Consider the following 20784-nt stretch of genomic DNA (forward strand, 5'->3'; position numbering starts at 1 on the left):
GCCAAGACGTTGACTAACAAAAATGGCAAACAAACAAGACTAAGAAGAAGCTATATCATTTTGGAATTCATACAGAAAATTGAGAAGTGACAAATCCGAACAACGTAATTTTCAATCCCAGATGCATTCCAGTTGTTAATTAAGGAAGAAAGTAGAAGTTGTAACAGTTGCAAGCTTATTGCGACCATGTGTAGCTTCTAGTAACTAAAGATTGAATGTCATTACATTTCACTTAAACTGCAATCATGTTGTATTCCTATAGTTACAGTTTTACGCTTATTACTCTTAACACACAATTTCAATGCACCCCCCCCACCCCCCCCCATGTAAATTTTCTAGTCCCGGCCCTGGAAACGCGTAGTCACGGAATGGTTTTAAATATTTCTGACCAGTGTGAATATTAAACACTGAATTATGACCAAAACTGAAACATAGATTTATTAAAAGTTTTAACCCACTCAGAAAGGACACAAATTAAGTTGATATCAGCGCACTTTATTTCATCAATATGCAGGGTTCTCCCCAGACAATGAAATAACGGCAGTGCGCCATTATACTTCCATCCAGTGCTGCTATACTATGGCGTTATCTCACAATGTTTTAGCAAGAGACTTGGTGGGAATCTGACTGCATGCAAACCCATTTTTGCTGGGAAATTTCACATAAACAACTTCAGCTCTTTATTTTATTGTGTTTACATCCAGATGACACAAACCATGACAAAACGCAAGCGTTCCACGAAACCTGATGATCAGAGGACAATCTCTGCATTTTTTTTGTTTTGTCGTGGCGGTGATCGCAGCCCGTGCAGGGCACTGTGATCTCCGGTCTGTCTGGGGAGCGTCTGCAGCAAGCGTCACAGAGGCCGAGGCCGGTGCACAGCCGACTGGATCGACGCTGTATGCCGCGGGATCAACCAGATCAGAGGCAACCAACAATGCTGCAGCCCGTGTGACAGGGAACAGGGAGAAAACAGCAGAATGGAAATTCAAACTCTTCAGGTACGAAGACACACTTTCGTTCTTTGAGATTTTGGTGCTGGAATCCCAGTGCAACGTGTGTGTGTGTGTATATATATATATATATATATATACATATATATATATATATATATATACACACACACACACACACACACATGTATGTAGAATAAAAATATTTATATATATGTATATAAAATAAAATAACAGAATGAGACTTTTTAACCTCTTAAAAAAGGTCAAGGTTAGCCATCTCTAAACTTGTTCAAGGCCTGTGTCCCAAGAATACTCCCTCTGAATTTGAAGTCTCTGGCAGTAATAGGACTGGACTTATGCTGAGCACAGAGACTGACACAAAGTCTTCACAATACCCGATGACCACATTTGATGGCCTCGGGTAATAAAAAAAAAAAAAAAAAAAAAAACTGAACAGGGCACTCATCCACTTGTAGAATGATTTCCAAGATTAAATACATAAAGTCCACTCCACCAAAGAAGTTCCCACATACGTGATCGCCAGCCAGTGTAGTGGAGCTCCTCACAAAGTTATCTCACGATTCTGGCACATTAGATAGAAAGTCCATTATCTCTTGAAAATAACGTATTCCGACTTTTTCTAATCTAAGAAATCCATCTGCGTGTTCAGGCAACCTGTAAAAACAGCGTCGTTGAGACATTCCACATGCACGTTTATGGTGGGACTAAAACAGCGTCCTGAGACACAAACAGCAGCGTCAACTTTTATAGTCATGTTAGGATCCAGAATCCAACAGATTAACAGTTTCATGGTGAAGTGCGTCATCTGTTATCTGTACAACCTCTGCAAATCTGGACCTACACTTTTGAATGAAAGCAAAGGAGTTTCGTTATTGGACGCTTGTTTCATTCTGCCAGCCATCGGGATGTTTCTGCTTTTCAGTGACCACTAATTATTACTGCATATGCGTGTACGGACTAACAATCATGAATACTTTGATGTCGTATTGCTAAAGGGACGTTAAATAACATGCTACATGTCTTTGTTTCTGTACTTGTTTGTGGCTTATTTTTTAGATCAAAAGGATAATTTTGGGAGTTATTTTTCCATTCTTCTTGCAAGAAAGAAGGCATAAATGCTTTTTAGGCTACGTAAATTGGTTTCAGTAGCAAATTTTGTTATTTCTTACATTGCAAGTTTGTCATTAGCACGTGATTTTTAGACTTCGCTTCACCATAAAAATATCAATCTGGTGTCCACTGGTTTCCCCTTTATGTGCACTCCTGTAGACGTACTGTAGCAAGAGTAGTTACCACTGCATTTGGTAAACTAACCTGATAACTGAGATGGCCAATGGTAGGTATTAAAACCACTGCTCTGTACTCAAATGCACAAAATTTATTAAATATTACACAAAACCGTAGCTTTGTCCAGTAACTGAAAATGGCATTATTATTAAATTAATACAGCACAACTAACAAAGGTTTCTAATGATACAGTCACTAGCTTGTTAGCCAAGTAGATATGGGAGACAACTTACTGTATTCACATTTTTACCCTTTTAAAATGATCAATTGTAAAGTTATACGTTTCACCGCAAGTTGTAGCTATGTATTATTGGTTCACAGTGGGAAAATAATTTAAAAAGTAGAAGAGTTAAACGTGAACAGCTGTTATTTGCTCCACTGGCGCGCTAAATGTTATTTGACATTGTCAGCAAATAAAATGCCTTGTTTAAATGAGAATGAAACCACACTTTATATAGAAAATGAAGCAATTCATTTTGAGGATAACAATATGAATGTTCCAAACTAATGCCATGCTGAGCTTATGGTTTGGAAGCTGTGCATGAATTTCCAACTCAAAATCCCAACTTCAAAGGAGGTTTGACAATCTTATACAAAAGTCAGAAATTCTTATCTTCAACTTCAGGATGCAGGCAGTGTTACATCCCCAAAAAACAAACCAATGACAAGTCAATGCTCAAATGTAGTCTAGTGTTGAAAGATGGGTGGATACACCTGTTACGCAAGTTTAAGATGTACTCAGAATTAACATTGATGGGAAAAACTAAAGCATTAAGGCATTTTGGTATAAATCAGAACACAGAATTGGAGATCATCGCATTGGTCCATGTGGTTTTAAAAAAGGTGCTTTAAATGCAATTTTTAAAACAACGTGGTAACCAACAAGTATAACCCCAAATCCGATAAAGTTGGCATGGTAATGAAAAACGCAAATTTAAAAAAACCTGCAGTGATTACAACATTTACTTACTCCTGTTTAATTGCAGACTGTATGAACCCAATACATCTCATGTTTTGTGTTTTCAACATTTGTTGATTATATCCATTCCTGCATTTTAGGCCTGCAACCCCCCCCCCCCGCCCCCTTTCGAAAATGAATGAATTAATAATAATAATAAAAAAAAAATTGGACGGGCAATTTAGGGATACTAACAAAGGTAAAATAAATAAATACTTTAAAATAACACTTGAAACACTTCATCTCTTGGTATCCTCAATGCAAAAATGTCTTAAGGGTTGTGAGAAGGATTGGCAACATTACTAAGTGGTAAATTCTTTCACATTCCAACTTTTTTTGGAATGCACAAATGGGTGCATATTGACAAATGAACTGAAGTTGAACAGACAACACACAAAACACATTGAAAAGACAAGCCAAAGTAAATGTAATAATCAATGTCTATTTTTTATTATTTTGTTTTTCGATACCATCCCGTTGCTTTACGATTTGGTGTAGCATTTTCTATGTAAACATGTAGCAGTGTAAAGATGTTCTGCACTGGGAATGAAGCAACACTCCCACTGGACGTGTTGTAATCCAAGCTTTTCTGTTGCCCGTGTTCATAGCTGGATCAGCCAAGCATTTACTTTTAGAACACGCAACTCCCACTCTGTGAGCCTGCTTCCTCTCCTCTACAAGATGATGGACAATTGACTTTCCAAAAAGTCCTCCCCACAAGAAACCATGATGACAGACTAAAAAAAGCCTCCGACCAACAACATGGTCAGCCTAGAATTAACAAAGGTTTGGATGGGGGGCTGGAAGGAGTGCCCAAAGGGGAAGCCAGTGTTTTGATGTCATCTATCTATACTACACTGGCAACAATGAATTGTTAATGCGAATGTATCAAGATAGTATTTGGGACAAAGGTCTTGAAGACACACACTATTAAGATATTCAGCTTCTGAAATTTTCAGCTTAATTGGGCCAACAATTAACATTTCAAGAGCTGAAAAAAAAAAAAAAAGTTTTGTCCAAAAACAAAAAAGGCATGTTCAGGAGGAGTTATAGTTGTTTTTTCCTGTTGCGTTGGCGTGGCATAACCCATTTTTTAAACACTTGCATACACTTTGATACTGTATTGTGGTGTAGCACTAATGTGACTGAGCCAGCATGCACATTAAAGAGCAATAACATCTGCACATGCACTCGTCACACTTTTTTATTTCAAGAAGTCACCGTGGGCTATTCATGCCCACGGTGATTTTGCACAACTGTCAACTCTGGAGCAAATTTTAAGCCATCTAAAAGACCACATCACAGGCGAGATAAAGACAGGCGTGTGCACGCTGCAACATCACGGGCGTGGAGGCCTGCAGCAGCGTGGCTGTGCTGGAAATGTGGTCATTATTTCTGGTGGAAAACACCAGCCCCTCCACCAGAGCAGCAGAGAAAGACAGAGAGAGAGAGAGAGATTCTGCTGAGCACTGCAAGCAGGGCAACCCTGTACCCCTCTCTGGATAGTGAAAGGACGGGTTGGGCAGGCGAGGCCAGGCTGGAGTTTCTCTTCTTTGACGGGATGGGGGAGGTGTGTGTGCATGCATGTAACCAAACACACTGTCTGCATGATCAGCTAACTGTGAGGCAAAGCCAGGGTGCAGGCATGCAGACTTACAACTGGACTGACTCAGTGGTGTTTAGTAATCGGACTTGTTGCACAATCTGGACGTTTCACACAATCGCGTAACTGCACGTCTTACCGCGCTACTTTGGAATTATTTTCTGAAAACGTCTCAACAAAACAGAGTTTTCTTCCACAAAATCTTGTTCTCGTGTACGTAGGAGGTGGAGCCGAGCTGCCCGGCTGTATGGTGTATTGTTCGCTGGGTGTGGATTTTTATATCTAGCATCTTTTCCAGCAACAAATTCAACAAAACAACAGCTTTTGGCAACTTTCCTGGATACAACATCGGATCCCCCCCCCCCCTTCCTGCTCTTGTTCTGGCAGCTACATTCCCACTTGCTTTTATTCTTGAGATCAAACTTTAACATCTCCCAAATTAGTCAAAGTATCAGTTTGCAAGTATAGACATAAACTGCTAAAACAATCCAGATTCAGAACAAACTCCTTTTTAGTTGGGATTCAATTGCAGTCGTCTTTTGTGCAGCAAAAAAAGAGTAGTAAAAGAACAAATGAAAGAAAATCAGATGGAAACACACGCAATGATAAAAAGCACACAAATAGGAAGCAACGCCAAAAGAAAGATTAATCAAAAATTTTAAAAACCTTAACTAATTGAGAACCAGCAACACAAATGGATTCCTTACCTTTATGACATGTGATGGTAGAGACTCCATTTCAGAAGCCTTCTGGGCAAGGGTCTCCAGGTTGACCTCTTGGGAGACCCTGCGTTTCCCGCGTGTACTCTGGATGACGCCGGTTGGTGCTGCCTGGATGTCACGGACTCCGTTCTGGGAGCCCTGTAGACCCGGAGCTACTTGGTTTGAAGAGCTAACAGCCGTGTTCTCCGATGGCGCTCCACCTTCCTTGGAAAGCCGCCGGGATCTGCGAAGCGGCTGTTGGGAATCGGGCTGTGTGTGGGGCAGCGGCAGGAGCTCAGACTGGACACTGGGCTGCAACGGGTCCAACGGCTGCTGGGGTTCTGGAGTAATGTCCTGGATGATTGGTTCCTGGATCTTTGGGGGAAGTGGAGCAGAGGACTCCTCGGCGTGAATGACCACAGGCTGTGGATTTGGGTGTGCATTTTTGGCACTGGGGAAATAGTTAACCACATGAGGGTTTTGTTGTTGCAATTGCTGATGTTGCATTTGCTGAATTTGTAGCTGCTGCTGTTGTATTTGGTGCTGCTGCAGCTTTTGTTGGTGTTGCTGCTCATGCTGCATTTGCTGCTGCTGCTCATGTTGAATTTGCTGCTGCTGTTGCTGCAGCCGATGAGCCATTTGTTGTTGGTGCATCTGATGTTGCTGCTGCTGAATTTGCTGATGGATTATCTGATGGTGATGGTGGATTTGCTCTCGTTTCTGAAGCTGCTGCAACTGGTGCGTGGGTTTAGCCTGTGTCGAGTAGTTCAGGTTAGGTAGGGTTGCCCTGTTGCCATGAAAGGTCTGGTAATAGGCTGGCAGGTGCTGTCTGGGTTGACCAAATGCCAACTGAAAGGGTTGTAAGACCGAGCTTCCTCCTGGGTTGGAGGTGCCGTGTTGCTGGGTGTTCAGTGCTCCAGGCTTTAAGGTCTCCTGAAAGGCCTGAGGCGGTTGCTGCTGGTCCCACTCTAGTCCCCGAGCCTTAACTGCGTCACTGTAAGCTTGTACCACGAGGCTGACTCCCAACGATTGCTTGTCTCCAGCTCTGTTTGGGGGCTGCAGGACAGACGTGTCATGCATTGGCTTAACAAATTGAGTCCTTGAGTCTGTCTCATTAACTCCTCGAATATAATTCGGAAAGTTTTGCCCCCAGTTGCTCATGGTGGTCCAAGAGGCAGCTCGCTGCTGCTGAGACAGTGATGGCTGCTGTTGACTGGAGTCCTGCTGAGTCCACTTCATAGGCACAGTGTGCTGATAATGACTCCTGGTTTGGTCACCCTTTTCGGGGCTAAAGATGACAGAGTTGAGGTACATCTGAGTGCCCTCCGCATTAGAGGACGCGGTACTCACAGCATCCTCGCTCTGTCCGTGGTCTGAGGCAGCGCTGCCTTGGACGTAGTAAGATCCTTCCGGGTGCTCAGAAGTATCTTTCATTGGTGCACTTGGATCATTGAAGAATGTGATGCGTTTGCCTGTTCTCTTGTTGCTGGGTTTCTGCTGGGTTGGTACACTCATGGCGGGTATGAAAGGGGTGAGCCAAGTGTATATTTAAGGGGGTAGGCCAAAATTAAGGGGTGCAGCTAGTGGGTAAAACCCCAATGAATGTTCCTTGGCTACGTCATTCCAACAGTTAAGCAAAGTATAAATGCTTGAGTATACCTTTTTATAAAGGTATACACAGCAATAAAAAAAAAACTGAAAAACTACACTGAAGATATTAAGTAAGTCAGCCCAGAGAATATCCACTTCTCTTGTTTGTGACCCCTCCAGAGGTCAATAACCTGGAGTAAGATGACAAAAGGCTGTGGTTCTTCTCATTCACTGGCAATACCCTGTAAAAGAGAAAAATACATTTCAGGTAGAGCACAACAATTGGGGTCCACATGTGGGTGGCAACACCATCTCAAGACCGATGTAGATGACAGCAATGATGTTCACTGGCGCCGCTTTTGGCCAGTACAGTGTAAAGAATCGCGGGTAGTTAAACTCGGCAGATTCTGTTTTTTTCCCCTCTCTGAGGTGCGGCTCCATCCAGAGATGGGTGTGGCGTTTGTTTCTGAAACCCTCCTGTCCTGGGCACCGGCAACATTTCCTGTATATTCGTTTTGTGAACTGTTTTGTAATTTATGTCTGTAGCATGGACCAAGCAGAGGGTCACCCATTTGAGTCTGGTCTGCTTGAGGTTTCTTCCTCAGAGGGAGTTTTTCCTTATCACTGTCGCCTGTGTGCTTGCACTGGGGGTTGGTAAGGATAGACCTTACTTGTGTGAAGTGCCTTGAGGCAACTTTGTTGTGATTTTGCACTATATAAATTAAATAAGTTGAATTGACAAAGATGTGCCGTCCTAAATCTCTTAACATTTTGTTGTTGGTACTACATGGCGAAAGAAACTGGTTGTATTTCCCCACTTTCTCAATCGTGACTGGCCTGAAATGGACAAAAAGTGCACGAAAAACAATGGTGCCAATGGAGGAACCTCTCGCACATCAAGACTGTAATTACAACTTCGACAACCCCTCAAGTCATCCTCATAAAAAAATATCCACCATCTGTTTTCACATGTTTTGCCATCACAATGTTAAGATTTTTGTACTCGGGTAACAAGTGGTTTTGCTGCTGGGCTATGGTTTCAGGTACAAGCCACCAGTGACCCTGGTGGTGTGTACACGCCAACCACCAAAAATCCATTCATAATTAGAATGACTGAGAATATGAATGCAAACGATCCATATAAACTCTCCAATCAGAATGAAATGGGTGAATGTGGGGGGGTGATCAAGAGCGGCTCAATCCCTGTGTAAACCTTTAGCTTGCAACATATTAAAAACCGTTAGCCATGTAAGCAACTGATTCTTCTTTAGAGAACGTTCTGCATATGCTCATTGGTTGTGTAGCTATGTAGGATCAGCAATGTACTCTGAAACAACTGCAGATTACAGAATTAAAAAAATAAAGTTTCTAATGCTTGATGACCAGAAACAGTTTAATAGTTGTTCCACAAAGTACATGAACTAGCAGCCCCTGTTACAGAATCTGCTCCCACTGGGATAAAGAGAAAGTGGAAAACAATGTGGTGTGATTGTGTTGATCTCATTTATCATGATATAACCTCTCCATTGCTGAAATAAAATTGGAAGAGGAACCGCTTTGTGCGCATGTCAAAATAGCCAAACTGATTTTTTTGGACCAAAATACATAAAAGTGTGCCTCTATCAGATCACTTTTAATTCAATCACAAAAAGTGCCGTTTTTGTTGTTCCCAGTGGAGAAGGGAAGACAAGGCAAATGGGAGAGATCGTGTCGGTAAGTTTTAGCCTACACACCTAGTCAGAGTAGCTGCGTTCTCTCGCCTGCACAACTGCCTCGACATGTTTGAACTCCAGGTCTTAAACAAACCGCAAACATGTGCACTTTCCATCGTATCATCACTTTTTCCACTTTGCCATGTAATTTGCCCAAAATTCAGAGAAGTGCCATGTTTCTGATGGTGACATACAAGGGCTGTCCACGGATGTAGGATTATTGTGTCATATTTTAACCCTTTAGCGCTCGCCCTCAAATGAGACTGCACTGCACAATTATTCACCAAGCTTGCAAGTCATGACATATGGATAAAGGTGCCGTGACACTTGCACGACTTTGATCCGCACACTTGCACGCACGTTGTGACGATCCCACCTGTTGTGTTTCCAGCTGAATGCCATGCTTTGTTCCACTGGTTGCCACGTGTTGTGCGCTGGACGCTGTGTATATAAAATAATTATTTTGTAGCGGATTAATCATTTTCTCTTCAAGTTGGAGGATGAAAATGCTTGTAACTGCTTCCGGAATTACAGAGGAGCGCTCCATCTACTGCTTTTCTCACGCGCGTTTAATGATGTGGAGAACATATTTGGAGCCGTCTCAAAAGGTAATATTGTCATGTTTATATTGTAATAGCTTGGTAAAATAGTTGCATGTTCATCCCTTCTTGTGCGGAGCTGTAAAAGTATGTTCATGACAGATTTAACATCTCGTTATAATCAGACGAGCTGCGCTCTGATGCGGTGCACTGACGCTATCACTTGCACTCAGAAGAAGTGTTTTTGACTTGTTTGCATAATGTTCACATGAAGTTCATGCGTGATGGAGATTTGGAGCATTTCAAAATTTTCTTTGCGCACCTGCATGAAGCTGCGCACACTTCGAGTTTGAGACAAGTTTGCTCTCATGCACAGCAGAGTGCATGCAACTGCGTGGATCAATGTTGTGCAAGGTCAGGGGGCCTTAAGGTCCTCCATGAAGACAGACATATACACCTGAATGCATGTGCAGACTTCATTCGATCCTGAGGTACTGAATACAGTTTGAGAGCTCTACGTCAATTGTGCGAGGAAATTACATTCTGGGGTATTATTACTGCAACATAGTTTGCGAAAAACCATAATTCAGTACTACAACATATGCATGTGCAGTAGTAAGAATAATGAAGTAGTTAATTATGGGAAACTGAATTCTTTCTGCATACATGAAACCCCCATGACCTAGGTGACAAACACAAAAAATACCCACCAAACTACCTAAACAGATGGTTAATCAAATGTTTTTTTTTTTTGTTTTTTTTTGTTTTTTACAACAGAGTCTGACTCATCAGGAGTGGAGGAGCAGACCGGGGGTTGCATGCCCTTTGAACTGTGGTTGCAGTCTGAAAAAGGAAGGGCAAATGAAAGTGAGCAAGCTGAGTCATGATGAAACAATCTGTGCAAGGAAAGAGTGCAGGAAGAAAGAAAAAAAATGGCCTTGCTGGCTTTGATACTTACTGGATCTTTACAATTGCCATGGTAACCCATTATGCTTATCAAAAATATCTGATGGCCCACTTTCAGAACAGATTTTGACACAATGCAGTCTGCCAAATTTCAAGATGCACACAGAACTGGACTGTTTTGTTCCATCTCTATGAAGTATAGAAACTGTTAACTGCAGTCAACCACTCAAACTGAAAATATTTAAAATTTCGACACTGCGATAACCAGTCAAAGTGCTTCCTCAAATTATATACAATGTCGCCATGATGATATGAATTATACTACAATCTCTATCACCCGCACTTTGAACATGATATTGGAGGAAGTGACTGACAATTGGATGAGTAAAGTAGAAATGAACCTCAAATAGAAAGCCGCAGCTGTTCAGGTCCTGCTTGGGAGCATCGCTGACTGAGGAAACACCGCAATGTACAACCCCTGGCACAAATTATGGAATCACCGGCCTCGGAGGATGTTCGTTCAGTTGTTTAATTTTGTAGAAAAAAAGCAGATCACAGACATGACACAAAACTAAAGTCATTTCAAATGGCAACTTTCTGGCTTTAAGAAACACTGTAAGAAATCAGGAAAAACAATTGTGGCAGTCAGTAACGGTTACTTTTTTAGACCAAGCAGAGGGAAAAAAATATGGAATCACTCAATTCTGAGGAAAAAATTATGGAATCATGAAAAACAAAAGAACGCTCCAACACATCACTAGTATTTTGTTGCACCACCTCTGGCTTTTATAACAGCTTGCAGTCTCTGAGGCATGGACTTAATGAGTGACAAACAGTACTCTTCATCAATCTGGCTCCAACTTTCTCTGATTGCTGTTGCCAGATCAGCTTTGCAGGTTGGAGCCTTGTCATGGACCATTTTCTTCAACTTCCACCGAAGATTTTCAATTGGATTAAGATCCGGACTATTTGCAGGCCATGACATTGACCCTATGTGTCTTTTTGCAAGGAATGTTTTCACAGTTTTTGCTCTATGGCAAGATGCATTATCATCTTGAAAATGATTTCATCATCCCCAAACATCCTTCCAATTGATGGGATAAGAAAAGTGTCCAAAATATCAACGTAAACTTGTGCATTTATTGATGATGTAATGACAGCCATCTCCCCAGTAACTTTACCTGACATGCAGCCCCATATCATCAATGACTGGAAGTTTACATGTTCTCTTCAGGCAATCATCTTTATAAATCTCATTGGAACGGCACCAAACAAAAGTTCCAGCATCATCACCTTGCCCAATGCAGATTCGAGATTCATCACTGAATATGACTTTCATCCAGTCATCCACAGTCCACGAGAGGACTCCAGAGGTTATACATCACCCAGGCTGTTAAAAACCAATGAAACATCCCAAATGTTGCCGCAGAGAGCCAGCTATTACAACCCCTGGCAAAAATTATGGAATCACCGGCCTCGGAGGATGTTCTTTCAGTTGTAGAAAAAAAGCAGATCACAGACATGACACAAAACTAAAGTAATTTCAAATGGCAACTTTCTGGCTTTAAGAAACACTATAAGAAATCAAGAAAAAAAGATTGTGGCAGTCAGTAACGGTTACTTTTTTGGACCAAGCAGAGGAAAAAAAAAAATGGAATCACTCAATTCTGAGGAAAAAATTATGGAATCACCCTGTAAATTTTCATCCCCAAAACTAACACCTGCATCATATCAGATCTGCTCGTTAGTCTGCATCTAAAAAGGAGTGAACACACCTTGGAGAGCTGTTGCACCAAGTGGACTGACATGAATCATGGCTCCAACACGAGAGATGTCAATTGAAACAAAGGAGAGGATTATCAAACTCTTAAAAGAGAGTAAATCATCACGCAACGTTGCAAAAGATGTTGGTTGTTCACAGTCAGCTGTGTCTAAACTCTGGACCAAATACAAACAACATGGGACGGTTGTTAAAGGCAAACATACTGGTAGACCAAGGAAGACATCAAAGCATCAAGACAGAAAACTTAAAGCAATATGTCTCAAAAATCGAAAAATGTACAACAAAACAAATGAGGAACGAATGGGAGGAAACTGGAGTCAACGTCTGTCACCGAACTGTAAGAAACCGCCTAAAGGAAATGGGATTTACATACAGAAAAGCTAAACGAAAGGCATTAACACCTAAACAGAAAAAAACAAGATTACAATGGGCTAAGGAAAAGCAATTGTGGACTGTGGATGACTGGATGAAAGTCATATTCAGTGATGAATCTCGAATCTGCATTGGGCAAGGTGATGATGCTGGAACTTTTGTTTGGTGCCTTTCCAATGAGATTTATAAAGATGACTGCCTGAAGAGAACATGTAAATTTCCACAGTCATTGATGATATGGGGCTGCATGTCAGGTAAAGGCACTGGGGAGATGGCTGTCATTACATCATCAATAAATGCACAAGTTTATGTTGATATTTTGGACAATTGAAAGGATGTTTGGGGATGATGAAATCATTTTTCAAGATGATAATGCATCTTGCCATAGAGCAAAAAACTGCAAAAACATTCCTTGCAAAAGACACATAGGGTCAATGTCATGGCATAGGGTCAATGTCAATGAGCAGATCTGATTTGATGCAGGTGTTAATTTGGGGGATGAAAATTTACAGGGTGATTCCATAATTTTTTCCTCAGAATTGAGTGATTCCATATTTTTTTTCCTCTGCTTGGTCTAAAAAAGTAACCGTTACTGACTGCCACAATCATTTTTTCTTGATTTCTTAGTGTTTCTTAAAGCCAGAAAGTTGCCATTTGAAATGACTTTAGTTTTGTGTCATGTCTGTGATCTGCTTTTTTTCTACAAAATTAAACAACTGAATGAACATCCTCTGAGGCCGGTGATTCCATAATTTTTGCCAGGGGTTGTAAAAGTATGAACCGTAATTTCCAGACTATAGAGTGCACCTGAATATAAGCCGCAACCAACAATTTTAAAAAGAAAAAAAAAAATGCACATAAATAGGCCGCACAGGTCTCCACGTTGTAACATGAGATAGTTACACAGAAAGATTTTTTTTTAACTTTTAATTAAATACGTACCATAAATGCTTTTTTCCCCTGGAAGTGTTACATGTAAATTTTGACAATCACATTATCCAGCGTACACACTATGCCGCGCGGTGTCTCCACTCTACATGGAGGCAAAACTGAATAATTTCAGTATTTTTTTTTCTTTGTGGATCATGAGATTTCATCGCGTGCACCCAGGATCGCCTGGTGTCTGTGGTAAATGAGACGTTAATGAGGCGCTGTGACTTTTTCAACTTGTGGCGCAAAGTCAGAGACCCGGTGGGGGGGGGTGGCCTAGGGGAGAGAAGGCTCTGTTTACTGATCTGACGGAGCAACTCTGGCGTAAATTGCCCAAGTTCAGCCACGACAAGGAATTAAAGTATTTTCAGATGTTTTCAGAAATCAAGAGATTTTATGTGGATATTTTTTTCAGGGTTTGATGATGAATCCCACTAAAACTGATTAATATCACTTTGAGCAGATGGAATCAGTTAATCAGTGAAATCACCTGGTGGAGTCAGTGGCTGCAAAGAAAACCTACACCCTTTTGGTCTTTCTGGAACAAGTTGCCCACCCCTACGTTAGTAGATTTTGAGCAGTGTTTAGGGTCGTTGTCTTGTTGAAAGATCCAGCACCGGCACAACTTTGTCACTGACTCATGAACATTATTCTCAAGAATCTGCTGATATTGACTGGAATCCATGTGACCCTCAACTTTAACAAGATTCCCAGTACCTGCACTGGCCACACAGCATGATGGAACCACCTCCAAATTTTCTGTAGGTAGCAAGTGTTTTTCTTGGAATGCTGTGTTCTTTTTCAGCCATGCATACCGCCCCTTGTTATGTCCAAATAACTCCATTTTAGTTTCATCAGTCCACAGCACCTTATCCCAAAATGAAGCTGGCTTGTCCAAATCTGCTTTAGCATACAAGTGACTATGTCTGTGGTGTGTACGCAGAAAAGGCTTCCTCTGCATTACAGCATCTCTTTGTGCAAAGTGCGCTGTATAGTTGAACAATGCACAGGGACACTATCTGCAGCAAGATCATGTTGTAGGTCTTTGGAGCAGGTCTGTGGGTTGACTATGACTGCTCTCACCATCCTTCACTTCAGCTTATCTGAGATTTTTCTTGGCCTGCCACTTCAGGCCTTAACTAGTACTGTGCCTGTGGTCTTCCATTTCCTCACTATGTTCCTCACAGTGGAAACTGACAGCTGAAATCTCTGAGATAGCTTTCTGTATCCTTCCCCTAAACCATGATGTTGAACAATCTTCGTTTTCAGGTTATTTGAGAGTTGTTTAGAGGCTCCATGTTTCCACTCATTGCAAGAGATGTCAAGAGGGGAAACATTTGCAAATGGCCACCTTAAATAACTTTTCTCATGATTGGATTCACCTGTGTAAGGAGGTCAATGGTCAATGAGCTTACCAAACCAATTTTGTATTAAAAATGTATTCAAATCAATAAAATGACAAGGGTGCCCAAATTTATGCATTTACCCAATTTTGTTTAAATAATTATTGCACACTTTCTGTAAATACTAGAAACTTCATTTCATTTTCTCAAATATCAGTGTGTTCATGTGCTATATGATATATTTAACTGAAATTTCTGATCCAGACAACCAATGATTTTTAAAGGAAAATCATGAAAATTATCATGGATGCTGAAACTTTTGCATACAACTGTAGGTAAGCGTGTTAGGGAAGTTGCTTTATTTATTACAGTTCATATTTTACGTTAATTTCTAAACGTATATATTTTAATTATAGAAAATTGTAAATATAAATATTTAATGAGTTAATAATGAAGAAGTTAATTATATAATGATGGTGAACAGAGGGTCTCTTTTTGAACATTTACAGAAGAAGGCGTGGGACTCAAGCATTTCTGCTTCTTCCTGCTCCTTCTTGAGCATATTTCCTTTGTTTTTTTTTTGGTGCATTAGTTTTCATGTCTACTTCACACTGAGTGAGTCTGAGATAAATAAAAAATAAATATAAAATAATGTGAATGGCCTATGTGGGATAGCTGTAACCGTATTGGAGGATGACAGCGAGACTAAGGTAGCGATGACTGTATATTTGGCCAATTTAATGCCACCCCCCAAATATTTATAAATAAATAAATAAAGTGTCAACTAAGTTCATTGTGTTGCTTGTTGCATGAAGTGGAAGCATCACGTTTCAAATATCATGCAACCTGTTTTTTTTCCTGTTCATGAAGATTTTTTGGGCAGATACCACTACACTGCTGTGTGACAGAGTTCCAGAAAATATGATAGGTATGAAAGCGACCTGAACTTCATGAAGCAGGGTTCAGGTTGTACCCTGACTGGGCCACTGCCCTCTACAATTTGCACAGTCTCCCCATATCCACTTTGGTTTCCTCTAAGTATTTTGTTCCCTTTTCATATTTCAAAGATATTTATTTTACATTATGTGTTGCCCTTTTTCCCCCCCAGTCACCAGGAACCTTGTGCTCATGGTCATGTTGCAGCAATATGAAGTCTGAAAGAGGTTTTGCACAAACTGGTAGTTGGAAGACAATAACCTACTGTCGCTGACCTTTGTAAATATCCAAATTGTTTGTTGGAGCCTTCGTCTGTTCTGCTTTCAAATAGAGAGAACCAACAGTAACTTTTGGGAAGAAGAGATTGTAAATCTAATCTCTAGTTTATTAACATAGAAACAGCAATTACAACGAGATTAATGTGGGAGCTGGTGAGAGACAGCCAACCATTTAGGCATCATCCTTTACACTGGAAACCTTGTTGAACAGCCGGACCAATTAAAAATGGCACAAATATAACATTTATATAATATAATGTTTAAAATGTGTAGCATTTACATACACTGCCAGCATCAAACATTGACCGTCCTAAACAAAAGCAGTGTTACTGCTTGCACCATCAAATTCTACAGGATGGAGGATGTACGGTGCATCCACAAAGTATTCACAGCACTTCACTTTTTCCAGATTTTGTTGTGTTACAGCCTTATTCCAAAATGGAATGAATCCCCCCCCCAAAAAAAAAATCTCCTCACAACACCCCATAATGACAACATGAATTTTTAATTTATTTTTACAAATTAAAAAAAACTAAGAAATCACATACATAAGTATTCATAACCTTTACTCAATACTTTGATGATACACCTTTGGCAACAATTACAGCCTCAAGTCTTCTTGAATATGATGGGTAGTTTTGCCCAGTCCTCTTTGCAGCATCTTTCAAGCTCCATCAGGTTGGATGGGGAGCGTCGGTGCACAGCCATTTTCAGATCTCTCCAGAGATGTTCAATCAGATTTAGGTCTGGGCTCCGGCTGGACTACTCAAGGGCATTCACAGTCGTCCTGAAGACACTCCTTTGATATCTTGGCTGTGTGCTTAGGGTCACTGTCCTGCTGAAAGATGTACTGTCACCCCAGTTTGAGGTCAAGAGTGCTCTGGAACAGGTTTTCATCCGGGATGTCTCTGCACATTGCTGCATTCATCTTTCCCTCAATCCTGACTCGTCTCCCAGTTCCTGCTGCTGTAAAACATCCCCACAGAATGATGTTGCCACCACCATGCTTCACTGTAGGAATGGTGCATTCAGGCCAAAGAGCTCAATCTTTGTCTCATCAGACCAGAGAATTTTGTTTCTCATGATTAGGGTTAGGTGCCTTTTTGCAAACTCCAGGTGGGCTGCCATGTGCCTTTAACTAAGGAGTAGCTTCCATCTGGCCACTCTACCATACAGGCCTGATTGGTGGATTGCTGCAGAGATGGTTGTCCTTCTGGAAGGTTCTCTTCTCTCCACAGAGGAATGCTGGAGTTCTGACAGAGTGACCATCGGGTTCTTGGTCACCTCCCTGACTAAGGCCCTTCTCCCACAATCACTCAGTTTAGACGGGCGGCCAGCTCAAGGAAGAGTCCTGGTGGATCTGAGCTTCTTCCATTTATGGATAATGGAGGCCACTGTCCTCACTGGGACCTTCACAGCAGCAGAAATGTTTCTGTACCCTTCCCCAGATTTGTGCCTCGAGTCAATCCTGTTTCAGAGGTCTACAGACAATTCCTTTGACTTCATACTTGGTTTGTGTTCTGACACACTGTCAACTGTGGGACCTTATATGTACACAGGTGTGTGTCTTTCCAAATCATGTCCAAACAACTGAATTTACCCCAGGTGGACTCCAATTAAAGCTGTAGAAACATCAAGGATGATCAGTAGAAACAGGAAGCACCTGAGCTCAATTTTGAGCTTCATAACAAAGGCTGTTAATACTTACGTACACGTGATTTCTTAGGGTTTGTTTGTTTTTTTGTTTTTTTTAAATAAATTTGCAAAAATCTCAAGAAAACTTTTTTCACATTGTCATTATGGGGTATTGTGTAGAATTTTGAGGGGGGAAAAATGAATTTCATCCATTTTGTAATAAGAACTGTAACATAACAAAATGTTGAGACAGTGAAGTGCCATGAATACTTTCTAGATGTACTGTAGTTGCAGCCATTTGCATTCCAGAGATTTCAAATGACATTTCTGAAACTTTAATAAAGCTTCACCACCTACACCAACACAACTCACCATCTTCTTATCTATAGAAGCTGAAGAAACACTAAAAGCTCAGTTGAGTAAGCAACTACCACTTTGAGCACATTTTGATAGAAACCATAAACAGTCCACCTACACAATTAATTAATCATGGGGTATATGTCATTTTCTGTTGATCATATGCTATGTATTTTCAGCAGATATAACCACAACACACACTGCCATTTTGCACGCAAGAATGAAAAAAAGGTGAATGTTACAGGGGAAAATATCCAATGTGTATAAACATGATTAATCATGAATCTAGGGATGTCCCAGTTCAGCTGCTTTCTCTCTAACTTCAATCTGACTCATTTAACAGCGCATCTGCCAATACAGAGACCTCAACATGATACTTGCACAGAGCAAACTGCAAGTTCATTAAAGTCGAGCCAATATACATGTATGACAACTGAACATTTCTGAAATGCATTATGGGTGGGTGGGGGAACTACCATCAATCTAGATTGTGCCTTCATATTTTTATTTCCTATTTTTTTCAAAAATAATGCAAGCAATTTTTTTTTTTAATATGGCTCATCAATTCCACTTAGTGCAATATTGTAGTAGTAAAACTATAACAGGAGCCCAATACTGTATAAATCAAACAACAAGTATGAAAGAGGAGTGGTTGTGTTATAGTTGTGAAAAATACATCATTATTATTTGCAAAAATGTCTTAAAATTGCCTTTGAATGTGTTCCCGGTGGAGAGTTGGGGGGGGGGGGGGGTCTGACCCCAGACTTAAGGCCCCCTGACACTTGCACGCACGTCGTCGTGGCAATCCCACCCGCTGCGTTCCCAGCTGGACGCCATGTTTTGTTCCAATGGCTGCCACGTGATGTGTGTTGCATAAATATATAAAATAATTATTTTATGGCGGATTAATCATTTTCTCTGCGAGTTAGCTGTTGAAAATGGCTCTAATTGCTTCAAGAATCACAGAGGACCGCTCCAGCAGCAGCTGCGCGCGCGCTGACGAGACAGCAAAAGCCTTTGGAGCCATCTAATAAGGTAATTATTTGTCATGTTTACATTGTCATGGCTTGGTAAAACAGTTGCATGTTCTCTCCTTCTTGTGAGCAGCTGTAAAAGTACATTTACGACAGATTTAACATCTCGTTATAATCGTTCAGACAAGCTATGCTCTGATGCAGTGCGCTGACTCAGTCGCTTGCGCTTCACATCATCTTTACTCGACTTGACGAGCTGCACGTAGTGTTGGCAAGTAGATCGCGCAACTCTGCATGACATTTATGCATGAAAGATTTTTTTGAACATTTCAAAATTCCCTTTGCGCAATTGCATACACCGACGCCCCTCTCACATTCAGTCTACACCCGTTAAAGACGAGTTTACTCTCCTTCATGACAGTGTGTGCATCAATGTCGTGTGTCAGGGGGCCTTTACACATTGTCTGTTAGCAGGAGGCAAGCAATCAAAATGACTAGAAAAACTTGTGCATTTATATGGAAAGCGCTACCCGATTTAAAACGTGTACGTCATACACCAGCCATCAGAAACAGACTATGTCTGAAGCAAAACAGAGCATAAATAGGCAGCACAGCATTGCTGATGACCTAGCAGCAAGAACAGTGGCTGACAGCTCTGTGCTTATGAAGCAAAGCAAGACAGAACACATGTCCTTGTGACTCATGTTTAATATATCCAATACAAATAATTTTTTAATGCCTCGATCAGGCCAGATACTGATTGGAGTGAGACATACCTATTAGAAACTGCATCATATATGTTGCACTGAAAGAAAGTGAGTCGCACTGAGGACCTGTGAATGTTCCTGTCCAGCTTCATTCACCTACCTAGCATCAACATTGTACAGGCAGTCATCTAGCTGTGGGTTGCAGTTGTGACTCAGTGGGTAGTTTTCTTCCAACCAAAGCAATAAGAGTTCAGATACAGGTTACCATTTAGGAACCCTTTGATTTCCTAACCTGTGAGGTGTTTTGGATTAAAGTATCCGTCAGACACAAAAATTTAATAATGGGTTGACAAAACAGCCGGTGCACATTATTTGACCCATTGTGCATGTCCAACCAGAAGTGGCATTCTCTGTGCCACCTTGCCATCGTTGTTGTTGGCACTGTTGCCAAGTGATTTTGATGCGAGGGAAATTTCCCTCCTAGTTTACCATGTTCGCATTTGGAAAACATTTTACCTGTTTCAGGTGACAAGCTGAAATATCAAAGGGCTGTTGTGTGACCGACTGTACAACCAACAATACAATGAAACCTTGCCTTATTTCCAGTCTTTCTTGCACAGGAAAAGAGATGGAAAAAGGGATTTGATGGCCCAATATCAAAAGAGCTAACTGTAATAAAAAAAATACCCTTACTGCTTCTTATGGTACAACTGCATCTTCCAGGACCACAATGGAAACTTTATGCTATCCGTGTGGTTTAATGGGCAATTACGTATGTATTTTGTGCATTATTTTACTAAATAAATTCAATCAATCATGAATAGAGGTCAGATATGGAAATGGGGAAAAAATAAACTGATCTGAGTTTGTCCCTGTTTGTAAACTGCAAGAAACATACCTACTTATATCCATTATGGTCAGAAGAGATCCACCCCCCTTATAAAACTCTGGACCCGCCCCTGACAGCATCCTGTTTTGGAACAAAAACACAACACGAGTGATTTAGGCGCACAAAGTGGCGCACAGACTGCGGGTCACTGGCATCGATCTCTATCCAAATCAGCTGGTTAAATCGTTTCAGAACGACCTGACGTGCGACACATCGCGCATTTCTGTCACGTGAACCCACGGGCAGCGTGCAGCCGACACGCACGCCACACCAAACTAAATTTATTTAAAAAGAAGAAAAGAAAGGT

The 20784-nt window shown here is 41.0% G+C and overlaps 1 protein-coding gene across 1 annotated transcript in view; it reads right to left on the reverse strand.

The window, feature by feature from the left end:
• Positions 1-20784, reverse strand: part of mideasb (mitotic deacetylase associated SANT domain protein b) — an 84638-nt gene that overhangs the window by 63378 nt on the left and 476 nt on the right. The window contains exon 2 of the mRNA XM_034195086.1: positions 5533-7358. Within this exon, the coding sequence (XP_034050977.1) occupies positions 5533-7041 (1509 nt within the window). The 5' untranslated portion in view covers positions 7042-7358. The remainder of the gene's footprint in view (positions 1-5532; positions 7359-20784) is intronic.

The sequence above is a fragment of the Thalassophryne amazonica genome, chromosome 19 (assembly GCF_902500255.1).
Source record: "Thalassophryne amazonica chromosome 19, fThaAma1.1, whole genome shotgun sequence".
Classification (NCBI taxonomy): domain Eukaryota; kingdom Metazoa; phylum Chordata; class Actinopteri; order Batrachoidiformes; family Batrachoididae; genus Thalassophryne; species Thalassophryne amazonica.